The 22,160-nt window shown below is 40.5% G+C and overlaps 1 protein-coding gene across 3 annotated transcripts in view; it reads left to right on the top strand.

Moving 5' to 3' along the window:
- The window catches only part of CEP135 (centrosomal protein 135), an 81,508-nt gene that overhangs the window by 5,746 nt on the left and 53,602 nt on the right, over positions 1–22,160 (top strand). For 2 of the 3 annotated variants that reach the window (XM_059670716.1, XM_059670723.1), the window contains exons 2-8: positions 1,202–1,359; positions 4,574–4,764; positions 5,957–6,124; positions 10,544–10,685; positions 13,675–13,759; positions 17,313–17,441; positions 19,290–19,505. In XM_059670716.1, coding sequence (XP_059526699.1) covers positions 1,247–1,359; positions 4,574–4,764; positions 5,957–6,124; positions 10,544–10,685; positions 13,675–13,759; positions 17,313–17,441; positions 19,290–19,505 — 1,044 coding nt within the window. In that variant the 5' untranslated portion in view covers positions 1,202–1,246. The remainder of the gene's footprint in view (positions 1–1,201; positions 1,360–4,573; positions 4,765–5,956; positions 6,125–10,543; positions 10,686–13,674; positions 13,760–17,312; positions 17,442–19,289; positions 19,506–22,160) is intronic. The other variant, XM_059670730.1, reaches the window with a different exon arrangement.

Genomic DNA, 22,160 nt, shown 5'->3' with positions numbered 1-22,160 from the left:
ATCTTAACACCTTCAGCAAATTTGACATACGAAGTTTTGAGCTTCCTGTCAATACAACAAAATAGCATACATATTAAATCACATATATATCAACATATGTCTAACTCCATCTATTGAAAAAAAGTCTTCATTATCAACTGGTATACCTGGCATTTCTCTGATAACTAATGGTCTTAAGCACCTTTTCATGGGATTATTCCATTCAGATATCTTCTGCAAGGTGCCTATTAAACTCTAACCCATTCTTTTATAGGTTATCTGTCTTTATTAAGAGTCGAACTGCAAGAGTTCTTTATATATTCCTTATAAAAATCCTTTTTAGATATTATGAATATTTTCTCCCACTTTGTTTGCCTTTTAGTTTTCTTCATGGAATATTTTAATGAGCAGACATTTTTAATTTGGTGAAGTACAGTTTTCCAAATTTTTCTTTTAGTGCTTTTTAAATAGTCTTCTCTAAGGATTTTCTTCCTACCTCTGGGTCAGGAAAATACTTTTTTTTTTTCTTCTAGAAGCTTTATTGATTTTCACTTTTTCACAGAGGTTTGAACAGATACTCATTTTTAAAAAATATTTTTATCGATTTCAGAGAGAAAAGGAGAGGGAGAGAGAATCATTGATTGGCTGCATCTTGCATGCCCCATACTGGGGTTGATCCCACAACCTGAGCATATGTCCTGACCGGAATTGAACCATGACCTCCTGGTTCATAGGTTGACGCTCAACCCTGAGCCACACAGCCTGGGCCAGATACTCATTTTATTTTATTTTTTTTATTTATTTTTTAAAATATATTTTATTGATTTTTTTACAGAGAGGAAGGGAGAGAGAGGAAGGGAGAGAGATAGAGAGTTAGAAACATCGATGAGAGAGAAACATCGATCAGCCGCCTCCTGCACATCTCCCACTGGGGATGTGCCTGCAACGCAGGTACATGCCCTTGACCGGAATCGAACCTGGGACCCTTCATTCCGCAGGCCGACGCTCTATCCACTGAGCCAAACCGGTTTTGGCCAGATACTCATTTTAATGCAGCAACAAGAATATCATTAGCATTCTACTTAAATCAATCTAAATATTGCAGAAGTCTGCCTATCTAAGTAGGAAAAAGAATTGTTTCCAATTAAAAGAAATATTTTCTTATCATGAAACAATAATAGTAACTATAATAATATAATGATGTTTCACTCTTTTCTTTTAGGACTTTAATTTTTGGAAGTGAATAAAACTAGTTTTAGAAGACAAGATGACTACAGCTGCAGAAAGAAAGTATATTAATATTAGAAAAAGATTGGATCAGTTGGGATACCGCCAGACTCTGACAGTGGAGTGTTTACCCTTGGTAGAAAAACTTTTCAGGTAAAGATGAAAATACAGTTCTAAACCTGTATAATCCTTAATTTCATTTATTTGGTTTGATTGAACTTCACGCTACAGTACAGAAATGGGTAGATTTTTTAAAAGCCCTTAAATCATCCAAAGCACATCTATGTGTTGCAGATCCTGCTTCTCCATCATGAATTCAGGGTCTCCATATTGTAGAACTCCAGGAGTCACCATTCACACTATACCAGTGGTTCTCAACCTTCCTAATGCCGCGACCCTTTAATACAGTTCCTCATGTTGTGGTGACCCCCAATTTCATTGTTACAAATTGAACATAATTAAAGCATAGTGATTAATCACAAAAACAATATGTAATTATATATGTGTTTTCCTATGGTCTTAGACGACCCCTGTGAAAGGGTCATTTGACCCCCAAAGGGGTTGCGACCCACAGGTTGAGAACCGCTGCACTATACTGTCTAAAGTAAACATTTTTGAGGGTTTTCCCTGTGGATAGAATTACAGACTTTTTAATGTGGTTTTCTGATATGATTGGGAGTTCTATGTCGGCCTCACTGGTCTTTATTATTACATTAATAATGTCATTTCTTTAGCTGTTACATATTACCTTATATGTGGTAATTCTTTAGCTGTTATGTATTACCTTAACTGAAGGATCCTTTGTGATTTTCTTTTCCACATGAGGTCTATTACTGTGGTTTGAGCCTGGGGCAGGGAAATAGCTTTGGGAGCTTTTGCAGTAGGACAGTGATTTTCGATGGGTGTGCCATGGCATGCACACTGGTGTGCCACAAGAATTTTTAAGACATGAAATACCTAACTATTTAGTCAGGGGCACTGATCTCTTTTCCCTTAGATTGTCAAATAAAAAATGACAACAGCCAACACAAAAATAGTGTGAATAAATAAAAATTATAGCTTTTTGGTCAGGTTGGCAAAAAATACAGTGTTTTTATGGTGTGCCGCAGAATTTTAGTAATTAGTTATGTGTACCATGCGATGACAAAGGTTGAAAATCACTGCAGAAGGACTATTAAGAGATGATGATGGAGAGAATGGATGAAAAATATTTTGTGGTCGTTAGTATGGCCTTCAAAACCCTCATCTAGCCCTGCAGCTTCATCTCCCATGTATTGAACCACTAGAAGCTCCCTAAACATATGTACACTCTCACCCATGGTCTCTCCATATGCTGTTCTATCTGCCTGTAAAGTCTCTCTCTCTCCTCTCTCTGTCCCCTTGCCCTTGTGCTTAGTTAGCTATATATCTGCTGGACTCTATCATGTCTTACATGCCACCTTAGCTACTTATTATTACTGGAAACTTCCATTTGACTTAGCTTTAGAATTCAAACTCTATACCTAGGAGACCAGAGACTATACCTAATTGGCACTAAAGTATTTGTTGAGTTTATCACATCTATTTATAGTAATAAAAGGATAATATGCTAATTAGACCGGATGTCTTCCAGACATCATTCCGGACGTCCTTTCTGACAAAGCCAGTGCCAGGGGGAAGCCAGCCCAGGTCCCGGCTGCCTGCGGGCGGCCCGAGGGAAGCCAGCCTGGGTCCCAGGTGCCTGCCGATGGCTGGAGGAGGGAAGCCTGGATCCGGAGGGAAGCCGGTGCTGGCAGCCAGGGGAAGGAAGGCCTACTCTTGCACAAATTTTCATGTATCGGGCCTCTAGTAGTAGTATAACTTTCTGACAACCTGTCAGTAGAATATAAGCTCTATGACAGTGGGTTCTTTATTGCTTTCCCTGCTCCATAAGTATTGTTGGGAGTAAATATTCCAGTAGTCTATGTTCTTTGAGGTAAGGAACTGAATCTTATTTATTGTGTACCTTCCACTTAGCATGTAGCAGGTATTCAATAAATATTTGCTGAAAAAACAAGTAAGTTTCACAGATTCCACAGGACCAGGTGACTAATTGGGCATGGGGGAATGAGCAAGAGGGGAGATTCAAAGATAATTCTAATTATGTGTATACTAGAGGCCCGGTGCATGAGTTCGTGCACCAGTGGGGTCCCTCGTCCTGGCCTGTGGGGATTGGCTGAACCAGCTCTCCAACATCCCCTGAGGGGTCCTGGATTGCGAGAGGGTGCAGGCCAGGCCGAGGGACCCCAACTGTGCATATACGGTTCAGGGAGGGACCACAGGAGGGCTCTAGGGTGTGTCCAGCCCATCTCCTCCGGTCCCAATCGGCTGGACTCCAGCAGCAATGTAACCTACCAGTTGGAGCGTCTGACCCTGGTCAGTGCACGTCATAGTGACTGGTCAAATGGTCGAATTAACAGTCAGACACTTAGTATATTAGGCTTTTATTATATAGGACTAGAGGCCCGATGCACGAAATTCATGCAAGAGTGACCTTCTTTCTCCTGGCTGCCAGCACCGGCTTCCCTTTGGCACCTGGGACCCGGGCTTCCCTCTGGCCGCTGGTAGGCACCCGGGACCCAGGCTTCCCTCACAGCCCCAGCTTCATCTGGTCTAATTAGCATATTATGCTTTTATTATATAGATAATTTGTAACTTAATCTTATTTTGAGAAATTTATTAATGCTTTATAGTACCTTGTAAGATTCCTAAGTGTTTGTTTTTATATTTGAATTTACTTGGCATTTAACATATTTAAGCCTTTTATAATTATACTAGAGGCCTGGGGATCCGTCAGCACGACCTGCCCCTTCTCACAGTCCGGGAGCCCTCAGGGGAGTGGGCCTAAGCCGCAGTCTAGCCTCCCTCTGCCGGAGGCGACCGGCTGATCAGGGAAAGACACTGCTCTGATCACCCCCTTGCTGCTGCTGCCTCTGGCCTCCCTATGCAGGAGGCAATCCAGTGATCAGGGGAAGGCGATGCCCCCATCACGCCTCTGCTGCTGCCACTGCCAGCTGTGAGGCTGCCTGAGCCTCACCCTTCGCAGCCACTGCGGCTTGCCTGAGCCTCACCCGGCCCTCATTGCCTGAGCTTTGGGCCCTCACAGCAGCCATTGGCGGCTTGCCTGAGCCCGGGGCCAGCCCTGGGCAAACGGCAGCCGCCATCGCATCCCCGATGCTGCAAGTCCCCGCCCACCTGCGCCTGTTGAGCACGCAGCCTGCTGATTGGTCATTAGTGTGACAGTGTCCCGACCAATTTGCATATTACCCTATTTTTAGATAGATTTTTAGTTATTAGAAAGTTAATAGAATGTTTCCTTGTATTTACATTTTCTATTCTTTAATTCTAGTGACCTGGTTCATACAACAGAAAGTCTTAGGAAATCAAAATTATCTGCTGTGAAAGCTGAAAAAGAAAGTGCCAATTTTGATTTTGTTTTGGAACCTTACAAACTTGAAAATGCAAAATTGAGCAGGGAAAATAATGAATTATACCTGGAATTAATGAAACTGAGAGAACAATCGGCCCAGCACATTAAAGGTAAAATTTTGTGATTTTTTTCTTTTAATGCCATATTTTTGCCCCCTTTCATTTTATGTGTAGGAAAGGCTAGTCTAATTTTAAAACTATTAATTAGACAATGTGGTGATCCTCTTGTAACAGCTCTTGAAGTTCTGTAGGGTTTGTTGAAGAGTTCCTGAGAAGTAAAATAAATTTTCATTCCATATCTGTATTTGTCTATACTATAACTGGATTAAATTTTTACATTTATAATTGCTAGAGAAAAGGTTAACTGTTGGAACTGAGGGAATGCTTTTGAAACAACTTTTGTTTTTCCTATAGTGAAATTAAGAGGATTAAAGTAAGTTAAAAGCAATATATCATTCTGATTCTTTAATACTCCGTTTTTGAGCTAGAAGGTACAATAAAATGATTTCAAAAGTACTAGGCAAAGAGTAATTATATGGCTCTATTACTATAAACCAGTGGTTCTCAATCTGTGGGTCGCGACCCCTTTGGCGGTCGAACGACCCTTTCACGGGGGTTGCCTAAGACCATCCTGCATATCAGATATTTACATGACGATTCATAACAGTAGCAACATTACAGTTATGAAGTAGCAATGAAAATAATTTTATGGTTGGGTCACAACATGAGGAACTGTATTTAAAGGGCCAGAAGGTTGAGAACCACTGCTATAAACTCTTACATTCACTTGAAAGCCCTGTCCAAAACTTGGCATGAATTTATAATTTCTTAGTTTGATATCCAATTTACAGGGTCAAAAGCCATAGTGACTATTACAGCAGAAGAAAAATATGATTCCCTCTTGTGCTTCATGACTTATTTGCAGTTTTGTTAATAGTAGAAAAGGTAGTAGGCTTTCAAACAAACCATGCATAAGAATTAGGTAGAGCAGCCGTGGGCAAACTATGGCCCGCGGGCCGGATCCAGCCCGTTTGAAATGAATAAAACTAAAAAAAAAAAAAAAAGACCGTACCCTTTTATGTAGTGATGTTTACTTTGAATTTATATTAGTTCACACAAACACTCCATCCATGCTTTTGTTCCGGCCCTCTGGTCCAGTTTAAGAACCCATTGTGGCCCTCGAGTCAAAAAGTTTGCCCACCCCTGAGGTAGAGCCTTTCAAATTGGGGACTTTTTGTATTTTGTGAAGTGGAAGAACTTCATAGATTTCTTGATCTGTAAAATAGTCTTTGAATCTTTTAAGAGTTGAAAACTACATTGAAGGAAAGTACACGTGAAACAGCTGATCTGAAATTTCTAAATAACCAGTATGTTCATAAACTCAAACTTATGGAGAAAGAGAGCAAAGCTAAGAATGAAAAAATTCAACAACTTCAAGAAAAGAATTTGCATGCTGTTGTACAGACTCCAGGTATATCAGTTCCTTCTCTAAACAATTTATATACGTCTAATCTTTTAAAGATAGTTAAACTTTTAACTGAAATAGGACTTTGGGTTTTCATGCTTAGACTTTAGTATTTGAAAAGATATATTTGTATAGTCACATAAACTTTCTGATTTACTTCTGAATATCCAGGTAGTATTTCTTACATGTGCTTATAAACTTGTAATATCTTCTTAGCTGTAAGAAGTCTAACTTTAATGCCCATAGTTTTTTTTCCTTAATCTCTGTTTTAAATTCTCTTTCTTATTATTGTTATCCTATATAATAAAAGCCTAATATGCCATCCAGTCGTCCGTTCAACCAATTAAAGCATAATATGCTAATGATATGCTAAGGCTGCTCAACTACTCGCTGTGACGTGCACTGACCACCAGGTAGGTTAGCTTGCTGCTGGGGTCTGGCCGATTGGGACTGAGCAAGATGGGCCAGACACGCCCTGGAGCCCTCCCGCGGTCCGTTCCTCGCTGGCCAACCTCCCGAGTCCCTCCTCAGCCCCGATTGTGTGCCGGTGGGGTCCCTCAGCCTGGCCTGCGCCCTCTCATTATCCGGGACCTTTCAGGGGATGTCGGAGAGCCGATTTCGGTTCGATCCCGCAGGCCAGGCCGAGGGACCCCACTGGTGCACGAATTCATGCACCAGGCCTCTAGTTTTAGTTATAAAAGTGACCCATACTTAAAAAATTTGGAAAATATATACTTTCTTAGTTTATTTTATTATTTTTACCTTTATGCTCAGTTCTTGAGCAAGAGAAAAGATGATGGGGCATATCCAAGTTGATGGTTGTCCAGGCATAAGGTTGGTGGAAGAATGTCCTGTACTAATGATAAGGTCATTGAGATGTCTGAACCATGGGCTCAAGATTATGGGAGTAAATGAGGCGTAGAAAAGTGCAGGAGTATGAGACTAGGTAGAGATTGAGAAATTAAAGAGCACGGGTGGACCAATAGTAACTTGGTCAGATGAAGATCATGATCAGAAGGGAGTTGAAGATCAAAAGCTAGTAAAGTTCTAAGTAGAGATAGAGTCCATGCACAGTCATGTTGTTATGTACTTGAAACTAAGTGAAGAAACTCATGAGAGTTGACAGATTAGGAATTGAGAGGCTCGGGTGGGGAAGAATCAGTGGAGCTCAAGGTGGCAGGAAATGAGAGGCAGACTGAGCCAATGGCAGAAAATTGGGGAAAAGTGGGAAAGATCTCAGAAATAACTGGAAGATTGAGAAGAAAAGAGGATAATCTGGTTTTCTGAGAAAAGAATAGGTCAGATTCAAGAGAGATTCAGGAATGTGATCTCTAGAATTTAGTAACTGAATATGGTAGACGTGGAAGGTAAGGGGAATGCTCAGATTTCTGTTTCAAGTGACTCAGTGGGTGGATAATGGTACTATTTCTCAAGCTAGGGAATGTGGGAGGTAGGGGCAGAAATCCACTTTTGGATATGTTGAGGATGTTACATGGAACAATTACGTTGAGATTTCCAGTACACAGTAGGGTATGTAGATCTGTTCTTAGAAGTGTGATCCTAGATGGAGATTCAAGTTGGGAGTCATTGGAGTATCTTGGAACTTAAAGCTGTGGAATTATCTAGTGAGATTATGTAGTTTGGGAAGAGAGGAGAACCAAAGACAGACTCTAGAGAAGTTCTTATTTAAGGCACTTAGGGAAGAAGAAGGTTGTGAAAGAAATTGAGGAGCAATCAAGAAAGGAAATCAGTAGATGCAGGAAGAAGAAAATGGTTTGTCTTGTTTAGGTGTGTAACTACAAGCAGGTTGTTTAAATACTTTTGACTCAGTTGGTTCATTCTCAGAACAAGAGATATAAGAGAATACCAAATTTGTTAGGATTCTCAGAAAGACAAAGTTGTGTTTTCATGAGGATCAGTGAGTTTTTAAGTACATGTATAATCTTAGCTAGATGCTGAAAAAGATAAGTTATCCATGTGGTTTGCACTAAAATAGGATATCATCATATCTATTAAAAGAGAAACATGCAAATTGACCACACCTCCACTATGCCCCCACAAGCCATGCCCACCAGCCAATCAGAGCGACTATGCAAATTAACACAACCAAGATGGCAGCCAGCAGCCACAGAGCTGGAGCCAGCAGGAGGCTTGGGTTGCCCCAGTGATGGAGGAAGCCAAGCTTCCCGCCGGCCCTGGCCAGCCGTTGCCTCCGCTCAAGGCTACAAAATTTCAATTATAGAAGACAGATAAATCCCAGATACCTGCTTCCAGCCCACCTGGCCTCCACTCACAGAGGTGCTGAAAAAAGAAAGAGAAAGGAAGGAAGGAAGGAAGGAAGGAAGGAAGGAAGGAAGGAAGGAAGGAAGGAAGGAAGGAAGGAAGGAAGGAAGGAAGGGAGGGAGGGAGGGAAAGAAAAAGAAAAGAAAAGAAAGGAGGGAGGGAGGGAGGAAGGAAGGAAGGAAGGAGAGTCTGGGAGCTTGGGTCGCTGTGGGGGGCCTTGGCCAGCCTGCAAACAGCCTTCAACCCCTCACCCAGACTGGCCAGGCACCCCAGCGGGACCCCCACCCTGATCCGGGACACCCTTCAAGGCAAACCAGCCGGCTCCGCCCCGTGCAGCAGACCTCTATCCTATAGAATAAAAGGGTAATATGCAAACTGACCCTAACAGCAGAACGACTGGGAATGACTGGTCACTATGACACACTGACCACCAGGGGGCAGGTGCTCAATGCAGGAGCTGCCCCCTGCTGGTCATTGCGCTCCCACAGGGGGAGCTCTGCTCAGCCACAAGCCAGGCTAATGGCTGCCAGCACAGCGGTGGTGGCGGGAGCCTCTCCCACCTTCTTAGCAGCCCTAAGGATGTCCAACTGCAGCTTAGGCCTGCTCCCCACTGGCAAGTGGACATCCCCTGAGGGCTCCCGGGCTGCCAGAGGGATGTCTGACTGCCAGCTTAGGCCCGATCCTCTGGGGAGCGGGCCTAAGCCAGCAGGTGGACATCCCCTGAGGGGTCCCAGACTGTGAAAGGGCACAGGCTGGGCTCAGGGGAACCCCCAACCCCAAGTGCACAAATTTTTGTGCACTGGACCTCTAGTATCAACACTAATAAAAGAGAAAAATGGTAATTGGCGTACGAGCTACCCTTTTCATTGGCTAATCAGGGCTATATGCAAATTAACTGCCAACTAAGATTGGCAGTTAACTGCCAACAAGATGGCGGTTAATTTGCATATGTAGGCACAATGCAGGGAGGCGAAAGGGAAAGCAGGAAGAAGCCCCCTGCCACTGACAGTGATTGGAAACCCAGGGGGGAGCTAAGAGCTGGGGGGCAGGGCAAAGGCGGCCCTGAGACCGCCTTTGCCCTGCCCCCCAGCCACGATCGTAGAATCAGGCGCCTTTTCCGCCCTGGCCAGTGATAGCAGGAAGTAGGGGAGGAACCAGCGATGGGAGCTGGGCACGGTCGAAGCTGGCAGTCCCAGGAGCTAGGGGCCCCTTGCCTGGGCCTAAAGCAGAGCCCACGATCGTGGGGCGGCTGCAGCTGCGGGTCCCCGCTGCCCGGGCCGGACGCCTCAGCCAGAGGCATCCTGCAGGGGCAGGGGCGGAGCCCACGCGATCGCGGGGCCCCCCCCCTCCCCCGCTGCCACTGCTGGTTCCCACTGCCTGGGCCGGACGCCTAGGCCAGAGGCATCAGGCCTGGGCAAGGGGCCGATCCTGCGATTGGAGGGTAATGGGGGTCAACGCCTGAGGGCTCCCAGTATGTGAGAGGGGGCAGGCTGGGCTGAGGGACACTCCCCCCCCCCTCCCCCGGGCAACACCCAGTGCACGAATTTCGTGCACCGGGCCCCTAGTTTAATCATAAAAATAAATTACTTCTGGTATTTTTAAAGATAAGTAGTAAAACATTCCCTACTAATTCAGGTTACAGCATGATTTTATATTACAGTTGACATTCCATTATATACTAATTTTACTACTTAAAATTTCAGTTTTCTGCTCTTTTGGCATTGCTTAATAAGCATGTGTATTAAGGCAGTTCTCACTGTCTTAAACTCCATGTTTGACAGGTTTCTGTTGGTGGTAACTTCTTGAGCTCACAGTAATAAATGCCACAAGACACACTTAAGTTTTAATCTTGCCAGTATCTGGTCCCCATTTACTGGAGGAGTAGATTAAATCTGGGCACACATGCCAAGCGTGCAGAATATAAAACTTGTTTTATAACCATATCTGTTGAGGTTGTCAGGAAGGCATCATTTAAAGATCAGGGTGGGTATTTATATATGGGGGAGAAAATATTTTATCCATATATATGATGTGCTAAAGACATACTTTATAAAAAAAGGGCCAACCTTCTGGAATATTTAATTCTAAGACAGTGGTTTGTTTTTAATTTTTTTTTTTGAAATATACATTTGTTTTCTTTAGGCGGCAAGAAAAGAAGTATTGCTTTTAGACGCCAGCGAATGCAAATTGACCAACCAGTCCCTCCCTCTGAAGTCAGTTCCTATCCAGTTCCTCAGCCAGATGACCCTTACATTGCAGACCTCCTACAAGTGGCTGATAACAGGTGCATTAAATAATTTCTTTTTGGCTTTAGTTAATTCACCACTTAACTGTAAATTTTTTGACAGTGTGGCTTTTGTCTCATTAACTATTGTATCTCCAGTGCCTAGCCCAGAGCTTTGCACAAGCACTCAGTAAATACTTTCTGAATGTATTCTGAACATAGAATTTTTTTATTTGTTTTGTACCTTTGATTTCAGATAGATCATATGCCTGCTGTTTCTCTCCATATTTGCTTTAAAACTGTTTAGTGCCATTTAGAATCTATTTCAGTAGAGTTGCTTTGACATTTGGTTTCATCAACCAAAGTAAAGTTACTTCAGATTTATGTCAAATGCTGATGGAGATAGATTTGTAATTGGCTTTGAAATTCTTGCTTCAAAATTCTTGCTTCATGATTCTTTAGTTCTATATGTTTGCATTTGCTTAAATTGGAATTAGGTGTACATTTCGTTTTAACTAAGCTTTCTAGGAAAGGCATGATGTAAGTGTTCTAAGGATGTAAAAATGAGTAAGAAGGCGGTTGCTGCTTTTGAGAAACTCACAATCTGGCAGTGAAGATGAGACAAGAGAAATACACAAAATGCCATTAAGAAAATTATGGGGCCTGGCCGGTGTGGCTTAGTGATTGAGCATTGACCTACAAACCAAGAGGTCACACACATGCCTGGGTTGTGGGCTCGGTCCCCAGTGGGGGCATGCAGGAGGTAGCCAATTGATGATTCTCTCTCATCCTTAATGTTTCTCTCCCTCTCCTCTCTCATCCTTCTCTCTGAAAGCAATAAAAACTTTTTTTTTTTTTAAAGAAAATTATGAGCGGTTCAAAGGAGCAAGAGAGCACTAGTTGACCGCTTCTATGGTCATAGCTGGAGAAACATATTAAAATATGGAATAAACCAATAGAAATAGTGCAGATAACTTTTATTTATTCTTTATTATTTTAGCCTTATCCAAGGATATGTTTATTGATTTTAAAGAGGGACGAAGGGAGAGAGAATGACAGTAACATATCAATATGAGAGAGAAACAACAATCGGTTGCCTCCCATATGTGCCCTGGCCAGGGATTGACCTGTAACCTAGGTATGTGCCCTGACCGGGAATCGAACCCACAACCTTATGGTGTACGGGATGCACTCCAATCAACTGACACCTGGCCAGGGCTAGTGCTGATTACTTTTCGTGGATTATGCAGAGAATATGGGACAGTTTTTCCATTTTATTAATATCAATATAACAACCTAGAAAGGTAACTGTGGTTAAGGTACTCAATTAGGATCTCTTAGCTCAGTTATTTTCACACAATGTTATGTACCTGTATTTATACAGTTATCTGACCTTAATTGTGAAATATTTTGTGTGTTTAGTTAGAGTTATAATCTAGGGCTTCTGAAACAATGTTAGTATTATTTAAGGAGGGTTTCTGATTTTACCTTTCTCTTTATCATTTTTCTTTTCTATTAAACCATCATAGGTGGCATTAGTCTCTTGATTATCTTGTTTTAATTTGCACATGCAAATTGTGTTTGCATTCAGTCATTTGTGCATTTTTTGAGTGCAGTTGCATATGTACTCTTCTCCTAAGCCTAGATGAGTAGAAAATGTGGTTCCAGTAATAGCAGGGATGAGTTGTGTCCAGCCTTACTCACTCCACCCCATGGATACTCTTTCTTAAAGCAGACCTGGTTTCAGGATTTATCTTTCCAGTAGGAGCGTAGTTGTGTCATTTATATATTAACTAGAGGCCCGGTGCATGAAATACATGCGGGGGGGGGGGGGGGGCATCCCTCAGCCTGGCTTGCGCCCTCTCGCAGTCCGGGAGCCCCACAATCGACCACCCCAAAGAGGTAGGCCCTGCCCATCCAGTTGGGGCTCTGCGATGAATCACCCCCACAGAAGTAGGCCCTGCCCACCCGCTACAGCCTGCCTGTCAGCGGCCTGGGCCTCCCTCTGCGGGGCGATCATAAGGCAATGATGGGGCCCCCTAACCAATCACATTGCACCACCTTGGCTGGCCTGGTGCCAATGGGTGTCATAGTGTGGTCATCCGGAAGGTTGTGCCGCTATTCAGATGGTCGTTCTGCTATTTGGCCATTCGGTCGATGTGCATATTACACTTTTATTATTATAGATGCTTGGAAAGGCTGGATGTAGTACAAATACATTTGGGCAATTGTATAATTCAGGTGATTTGGACAAATGTTGATTCTGTTAGAATTAATAGGTTCCAGAAAAGAGTGGCTTTTTTATTTTTTTGCTGTAATTACTTAGGAAATTGTAATATACAGTGGGGCTTTGACTTACGAGTTTAATTTGTTCCTTGACGGAGCTCGTAACTCAAATTACTCATGTCAAATCAACAGTGAACGAGTGAGACACGTGACGCTGGGCTGATGTTGTGGTGTTCACTGTGATGTTCGCTGCGCCAACTAGCGGTGGTGTATCTGAAGCTGGCTCGTAACCCGAATTTTAGCTCGCAACTCAAAGCAAAAAATCGGCCAAGAGACGGCTCGTATCTCGAAAAACTCGTTAGTTGGGACACTCGTAAGTCAAGGCCCCACTGTATATCAATATTTTTCTTCTCTCCAGGATTATAAGATAGTTTATTAGAAAATACAGGATCAGTTAGGATCTGAAAACCTGTTTAAGGCCCTTATTTCACTTAATATTATGAGTTTTGGACTTTACCCTCAACTTCCTGAACCTAAGAATTAGCAGCAGCATCTCAAAGAGTTGTCCTAAGGATCAAAATGCAATAGTAGGTCTTTTATATAATGTATCTGAATTTCAAATTATTTACCACTCAGTTCTTTATCATTCTTACAAAATTAACTCTGAAAGATGATATATTCCATTTATGCATAACATAACACTTCATAATTCATTGAGAAACAAAAAGTAGAGAGTTTATAAAAGAATGAGCCTAGTTTTATTTCTTGTTATTTTGTATTTCTTAACAAAAGTATATTGGCATTAGTTATGAATGTGTTTCAGAATTCAGGAACTTCAACAGGAAGTCCATCAGTTACAAGAAAAATTAGCAATGATGGAAAGTGGACTGAGAGATTACAACAAGCAGGTAAGATTTTTATTTGTTTATATGGTAGGGATTGAGAGCATATACTTTTATTATAAATATATTTGGGTTGTATTTGATATTACTGATAATTGAGTTTTTATACGGTTTTTATATTTTTCATCAATTTGTTAATAGCTGGAGTGTGTTAGATGGTTTTAGAGCAATTCTACTCCATTTCACTTCATTATGCATTTAGGTGAATAGTAGTTTTTTGTTTTGTCATTTTGTTTTTCTTTTAGGTGAATCATCAATTTCCCCAAATGTAATTTTATGACCATGCTACTATTTTCATCTCAGGAGATAGTTTTTTAAAGTATGCTATGCTTTTTAATGATCTTTTAATTTGTTTTTTTACTCTAAACATACAGATTTTGTAATTTTGAACATGTCTCTTTGAAAAGTTATTCTTCTATTACCATATATTTTGTGTGTTTTTTCTACAAGTAATAGTATCTCATAAAACAGTTTTCTGAAGAAGTGGGGGAGTTATTATGGAGTTAGATCATGACCATACAACTTTTGTTCTTTCATACTTCCTGTTGGTGTCTTGACTAAATTCTGATTTAGGTAATTACAGACTTTCTTCCTTAATATGCTTACTGAAGTTTAAATTGGGTAACACTTTTTTAATTTTCGGCATTTTTTTGGAGTGATGTGACCTGTACATGCAAATATAGATTTAACTTGTGTTGTTATAACTCTTACTTTCATAAAGTACTTTGAAGAGTATGTGGATTAAAATGGAGTTTAAAGAAAAGGGATTATAGTAATGTCCGACAAAAAACTTACTTTACAGGAGATGTTGAAAATATCAAATATGCGCATGAGTTGAATATTATTGATATTTTTCAACCTATAATCACATTTTCATTATGTTTTTTCAAAGTACTTTATAAACATAAACCCACTAGTCTTCACCATCTCTGTGAGTTAGCTGAGGTATTTGGAGAAAATAGCCTAACCATACTGATGGAAACCACCAGTTTATTGTGGTTATCAATCTTAGCTTGCCTTATTATTATTTTTTTTTTGCTTGAGTTTTGTTTTTCTCAGCATATATTCTAAATTTTGCTGTTCTCTCAAACTCTTTGCACAACCTATAATCCTCCTCACTATATCACCGTGTTTTAACTTCCTATATCGACTAGTAACTTTAAAATTAGCAGCATTCATACTCAGGCTCTCAAGACTTCATGCACGTAGAATAATGTTCTTCGAGTTTAAGGGTTAGTCTATCTTCCTGTTTTTGGTCCCATTTCCTCTCTTTTCCTTAAGACCTTGCTTTAACTGATTATTTTTTCTTTATCAAACACTTATATGACCACTTCATAATTATTCATTTTTTAAGCGTCTTAATAGTCATCTGAGCCCTAACCAGTTTGGCTCAGTGGATAGAGCGTCGGCCTGCTGACTGAAGGGTGCCAAGTTCGATTCTGGTCAAGGGCATGTACCTTGGTTGCGGGCACATCCCCAGTAGGGGGTGTTCAGGAGGCAGTTCATCGATGTTTCTCTCTCATCGATGTTTCTAACTCTCTATCTCTCTCCCTTCCTCTCTGTAAAAATAGTCATATGAGAAGGTGCTATGATAGTCATCACTACCATCCCTTGAAAAAATCTTTTAACTACTCTCCATCTTGCTAATGCCTTACTCTTCTCCCTCATGCAAACTTCTCTAAAGCATCTTACTCTTCTATGTCCACTTCTTTACTTCCTGCTCACTCTTTAACCTGTTGCAGTCTGGCTTCTGCCCCCCCATCGCATAAATTGGTCTGCTTAATGACACCAGTGACATTGCTAAATCCAAAGGACACTTTTAGTCTTTATTTCCTTGACCCACACTGTAGTATTTGCATTATTGATAATTTCTCATTGAAACTCTTCTATGACTTCATTTTGTTTTTTAACCTCTTAATAATTTTTTCTTTGCTTTTTTCCTCTGCCCATTCCCTGAAATATTACTGTTTTCCAGGATTCTGTCTTTGACCCCTTTTCCTGTCCCTGTATGTTTTCTCAGATGGTCTCATGTTGATTTAAAATATTGTCTGTATGTTGATGACACCCCCAAATTCTTTCAGGCTTGAACCTCTCTTCTGAGCTCCAGACCCATATGCCCAACTTAACACTGGGCATTGCCAGTTGGATAAAGACTCTTCATACTCACATGCCTGGTCCTGAACTTATCATTTGCCTCAAATCTCTTTTTCCTCCTATGTTTCCTACTTTGGTTGGTAGCCTCACTATCTGCCCAAGTCAACATTCTGTAGTCTTTCTAGATCATGTTCTGTTCCCTTCACATACCACTCATCAAGTTTTATCACTTCTCCTGCCTAAGTACTCCTTAAACTTATTTGTTCTGATCTACCCTATTCCACTTTTTTATTTTAGACCTTAATCATCTCTCATCCATTCTTATAGTAGGTTTCTCTGCCTCTGGCTTTATTGCTTTATTCTTATCAAATTCAACCTTTAGTCCAGAGTAATCTTTCTCCTTGGCTAAGTATTCAATATTTAGCATAATTAGTTCCTGCCTAATTCTTTGGACTCATCTCCAATCATTAGTTTTCTTGTATATTACAGTCCAGTCACACTGAGCCATTTCTACTCCCTCCAACATACTATGTTGTTTTATGCTTCTGTGTCACTGACTGGAACATACACTCCTCTTCATAGCATCATTTATTATTACCATTTGAGCATATTTATTTCATAAGACCTGCTCTAATTTCTATAGGTATATGCATATCATGAAGAATAAATAAATTTATTCCCTTAACTACTTTGGAGCAATATACCTATTTCCTTTATTCTGCCATTAAATAACAAATTCCGCAGCAATTAACTGGTTCACTTGCTAGTGTTCCTTGTAAAGCTCCATTCCTGAAAGTCAGGGACCATGTTTTATTTATCTTTCTATACCTAGAACTGTGCTCAAAAATGGGTGAATTGAATGCTTAGTTTTTAATTTTTTTTTTAAACCAGTGCTTGAAAGTGTGTGGGTTTTTCCAGATTCTTGCATGTAAGTGTGAATTCATAATTAATAGTAATCTTTTTTTATTATAAATTTGTTTTCTAAATGACAGATAACTAATTAAATTCACACAAGGTTCCTATCCTTTTTGATACTGAGTTTCAGTAGCAATTCATTTTTATTTGTGTTTTATATTCATTTGTTTATTCTACATTATTCCACCAGGCACTGAAGTAGTTCAGACTGAGTTTCACTGCTCATCCATTTCCTTTTATATAAACACTGCCTAATTTTAGAGAAGAATAAACACCAAAAACTCAATTAGGAAGAATCTATTCAATAGAAATATTTACGAAAGCTATGTTGACAATTCTTATGTTGACATTATCTGTGTTTTTTATTTTTGCTCTGCATATATGTATTTCATATCTCATAAAGTGTGGGTACATATATGAATGTTATTCTCTTTTACACACTGTTCAACATAAGAAAAATGGAAATATAGCCAAATAAATGTTTATTCGGTGTTAATTATTTTGGTTCAAAACAAGATTTTTAAAAATGATGTCATGACTTTGTCTTCAGATTGAATTAAGAGAAAGAGAGATAGAACGACTGTCCAATGCATTGGACGGTGGCTGCTCCTCTGATATCCTCTCTCTGGAGACTAAAAATAAAACCAATGAAAAGATTATTGCTCATTTAAATATTCAGGTAATGACTTTTATCATTATTTTACTGAGTGTATAAATTCCTAACTGTTTATAATGGTCCACAGGTTTGTAGAAGTGACAGTATTGTTCACTGAAGTATTATTTATAGTGGGAAATTTTTGATAGAGCCAGAGTATTCAGATAAAGGGGGAAGCTATTGAAAAATCATATTGTAAAGAATATTTAATGAGGCAGGAATATATATACACCATAATGTTAAGTATTTAAAAGAAGAGAATAAACTGTAGATATAATGTGATCTTTAATTTGCTTTTAAAAACTGTATATATGAACTCAGGGAAAACACTGGAAGAAAAGAAACCAAAATATACTAACAGTTTATCTTTGTGTAATGGGATAGTCTTCTTTATGATACTCTTTATTTTAAAAAATTTTATGACTATATATTTCTTTTATGATGTAGAAAAGAGGATTAAAAAATAAGTACCAAGATTAAACTTGGGTTTTTAACTACCTATCTAGTGGATTCACTGTCATGCATTAGACCTGAAAGTGAAAGAACAAGTCCATAAAGCATGACTCTTGACCTTTAGAAATTTAGACATATCAGTGCTGCCTGGGATGAACCAGAATAGAGTAAGGCACTGATATCAGCAGTAGCTCTTGAGTAATGCTCTTCAGTACACATATTTTTTTTTAAATATATTTTATTGATTTTTTACAGAGAGGAAGGGAGAGAGACAGAGAGTCAGAAACATCGATGAGAGAGAAACATCGATGAGAGAGAAACATCGATCAGCTGCCTCCTGCACATCCCCTACAGGGGACGTGCCCGCAACCCAGGTACATGCCCTTGACCGGAATCAAACCTGGGACCCTTCAGTCCACAGGCCGACGCTCTATCCACTGAGCCAAACCGGTTTCGGCAAGTACACATATTTTTTATGATCCATGTATGTAACGTAAAATTTTCTAGTAGCCAGCTTAAAAAAGTAAAAAGAAACAGGTGAAATTGATTTTAAAAATGTATCTAAATGATTCTAAAATATTTTTTTCAATCTCCAATTCATGTTGTAAAATATAATTGAGGTATTGTACATTCTCTTTATTTTTGTGTGCTATCTTTGAAATCTTGTGTGTATTTTACATTCATAGCACATCTCAGTTTGGACTAGCCACATTGAAAGTGCCCAGTAGCCACATGTGGATGCTGGTGGCCATTACATTGGATAGCACAGTCTAGAGTAATATTATCATCTTAGTTATATTCTCATCATAGTTTTAGAACTAGATGTTGGAAAAATGGTCACACAAATATTTTACTTGTCCTTCCATGCTTGAAATTCTAAAGCCAATGACTATATATATTTTTATTAAGCCACACATTATCAGTTTTGCAATTCAAAATAAAATGTTTGTGAAATCTAAAGCCAATGACTATATATATATATATATATATATATATATATTTTTTTTTTTTTTTAATATATTTTATTTATTTTTTACAGAGAGGCAGAGAGGCAGGGAGAGGGATAGAGAGTTAGAAACATCGATGAGAGAGAAACATCGATCAGCTGCCTCCTGCACGCCTTCTACTGGGAATGTGCCCACAACCAAGGTACATGCCCTTGACTGGAATCGAACCTGGGACCCTTGAGTCCGCAGGCCGACACTCTATCCACTGAGCCAAACCAGTCAGGGCTATATATATTTTTATTAAGCCACACATTATCAGTTTTGCAATTCAAAATAAAATGTTTGTAACATAGTTGTGGTTTTAAGTTTTGTATTTTAAAAATATAGTATTTTTTGAAATATAATTTTGAAAGTTTAGTGTTTAGGATAATTTTTCATTTCATATTTTTTATAAATTACAAATTCAATGTAGGTTGACTTTCTTCAGCAAGCTAATAAAGACCTGGAGAAGCATATTCAAGACCTTATGGAAACCAAGGAGACAGTGACTACTGAAGTTGTTAATTTAAGTAACAAAAATGAAAAACTTTGCCAAGAATTAACTGAAATAGACCAGTTAGCACAGCAGTTGGAAAGACATAAAGAAGAAGTGCTCGAGACTGCAGATAAAGAACTTGGGGAAGCAAAGGTATGTCTACGCTGTGGGAGTGTTTTTTTAATTCTCCTAGAACAGTGGTCGGCAAACTCATTAGTCAACAGAACCAAATATCAACAGTACAACGATTGAAATTTCTTTTGAGAGCCAAATTTTTTAAACTTAAACTATATAGGTAGGTACATTCAACTTTAAATTCACGGTTTTCGGCTTCTGTTTTTCTTTGCTGCTGCTTTGTAGCTATCTCAAACAGGGCACCTAAAAAATGTTTCATTTTATAATAATAAAGCCACCAACACAAAAGAATTACAATTCTTAAATTGATGACAAAAATACCTGTAGGATTTGCAGCTGGTTGGAAAAATACAGGTAGCTTTATGCTTCGAGTAGGTACTTTTGTCACCCGCACGCGATTTGTGGAAGCGACTAGCACTAACCACTGCACATGAGACTACTGACTGGCTCACTCAACTCATGCATGAATCGCGCGCCTCCCCCGCGCTGCGAATCCTGCTGCCTGCCTGTGTGCGTCTCTGGTCACCCAACCGACCGACCGACACCCTCCACTTCTAACGCCACTTCCTCAAAATAGACTCGCCCAGGCCGAAAACCTACTTCTGCGCATGGGCACGAAGTTTCAATCGCACTGTACGTGCGCGCCCACACGTGGTTTTTTATGGAAGAGCCACACTAAAGGGGCCAAAGAGCCGCATGTGGCTTGTGAGCCACAGTTTGCTGACCACTGTCCTAGAATATATGAGCTTATGCCCTTTTGATATCTGATTCAGTTCCTTTGATTGGTTTGTTTTGTAATTCATGTTTTTCTAAAGTGTTGTTTATACTCTCTCAAAGCTTGCACTTGTTCTAGTTGTGTTTCTGAAGCACACCTGTATCTAAGATAGTTCTTTAGACTCTGTCCTATTTTTCTTCAAGATTTCCATCTGTCCTTTTATCTCTACATTGTGAGTGAACACCAGAAGTTTGTCATCTTTGTCATTTTGTGCTCATAAAACCTTTAAAGGTTTTAAAAAAAACAACACTATTTTTGTTTTTGCACATTTTTAAGTTGGGAGGTAATATTTTTCATCTTTAAATTTAAATAGTTTAAATTTCATCTGTTGTAAATATTGATCTCTTAAAATAAAACTGTCACGTTATTCTTTTAAAGTCGCTGATAGAATCCAAATAAACCTTTCTTGAAATCCTTGCAGAATTTTATCCTGTGCTTGAATATCTTTTTATGATCACTCCTTCAAATGTCTCTGCAATAAAAAAAATAGATAATGGACCTGATCGGTTTGACTCAGTGGATAGAGCGTTGGCCTGGGGAATGAAGGGTCCCGGGTTCAATTCCGGTCAAGGGCATGTACCTTGGTTGCAGGCACATCCCCAGCAGGAGGTGTGCAGGAGGCAGCTAATCGATGTTTCTCTCTCATCAATGTTTCTGACTCTCTGTCCCTCTCCCTTTCTCTCTGTTAAAAATCAATAAAGTATATTTATTAAAAAAAGATTATTTAAAAAAAATACATAATGTGAAATACTTTATTTTTTAAAATGTCCTGTAACTATACAGTTAACATTTTCCTCTGAATAGTGTTATCATTACACTTACTAGTAACCAGTGGATCAGTGTGACAAATTTTGATAATACTTATTAAATATTAAGTAAAACTACTAAAATTTTATTGGAAAGACATCTCTTAATCTTCACTGATAAAAGAGAAACGTGGTAATTGGCGTACGACCGCTACCCTTTTCATTGGCTAATCAGCGAGATATGCAAATTAACTGTCAGCCAAGATGGCGGGTGGCAGCCAGGCAGCTTGAAACTAACATGAGGCTTGGTTGCCTCAGAGACGGAGGAAACCAACGTCCCGCCTGGTTCCCCAGAACAAATACTGCTGGAGGTCAGCCAGCAGGATCGCAACATTGTATGCAAAGGCCAGAAACCTACTTTCAGCCGAGCCAAGCCTCAAGCTAAAGCTGGCCCAGAATAAAAAAAAAAAAAAGGAAAAAAGGAGCGTTTGGGAGTTCAGTCACCCCCAGCCTGTAAACAGCCCTCAGCCCCTCACCCAGACTGGCCAGGCACCCCAGTGGGGACCCCCACCCTGAAGGGTGTGTGACCAGCTGCAAACAGTCATCATCCCCTCACCCAGGCTGGCCAGGCACCCCAGTGGGGACCCCCACCCTGATCCAGGACACCCTTCAGGGCAAACCGGCCAGCCTCACCCATGTACCAGGCCTCTATTCTATATAGTAAAAGGGTAATATGCCTCCCAGCACTGGGATCAGCGGAGCCGCGAGGCCTCCCGGCACTGGGATCAGCATGACAGGGGGCAGCGCCCAAACCCCCTGATCGCCCTGCGGCTCTGTGTGTGACAGGGTGTGGCACCCCAACCTCCCTCCCCCCCACCACGGGCCCTGCTCTGTGTGTGACGGGGTAGAGCCATAACCTCCCCATTGGCCCTGCCCTGAGTGTGAGAGTGGCGGCGCCCCAACCCGCTGATCCGCCCAGCTCTGTGTGTGACAGGGGACGGTGCCCCAACTCCCCTATCGGCCCTACTCTGTGAGTGACAGGGGGGAGCTCCTCAACCCCCTGATGGGCCCTCCTCTGTGCATGACAGGGTACGGAGCCCCAACCCCCCTGATGGGCCCTGCTGTGTGCGTGACAGGAGGCAGTGCCCCAAC

Source organism: Myotis daubentonii, chromosome 1, assembly GCF_963259705.1.
Source record: "Myotis daubentonii chromosome 1, mMyoDau2.1, whole genome shotgun sequence".
NCBI classification, from domain to species: Eukaryota; Metazoa; Chordata; class Mammalia; order Chiroptera; family Vespertilionidae; genus Myotis; species Myotis daubentonii.
This window is presented reverse-complemented; position numbering and strand designations above follow the sequence as displayed.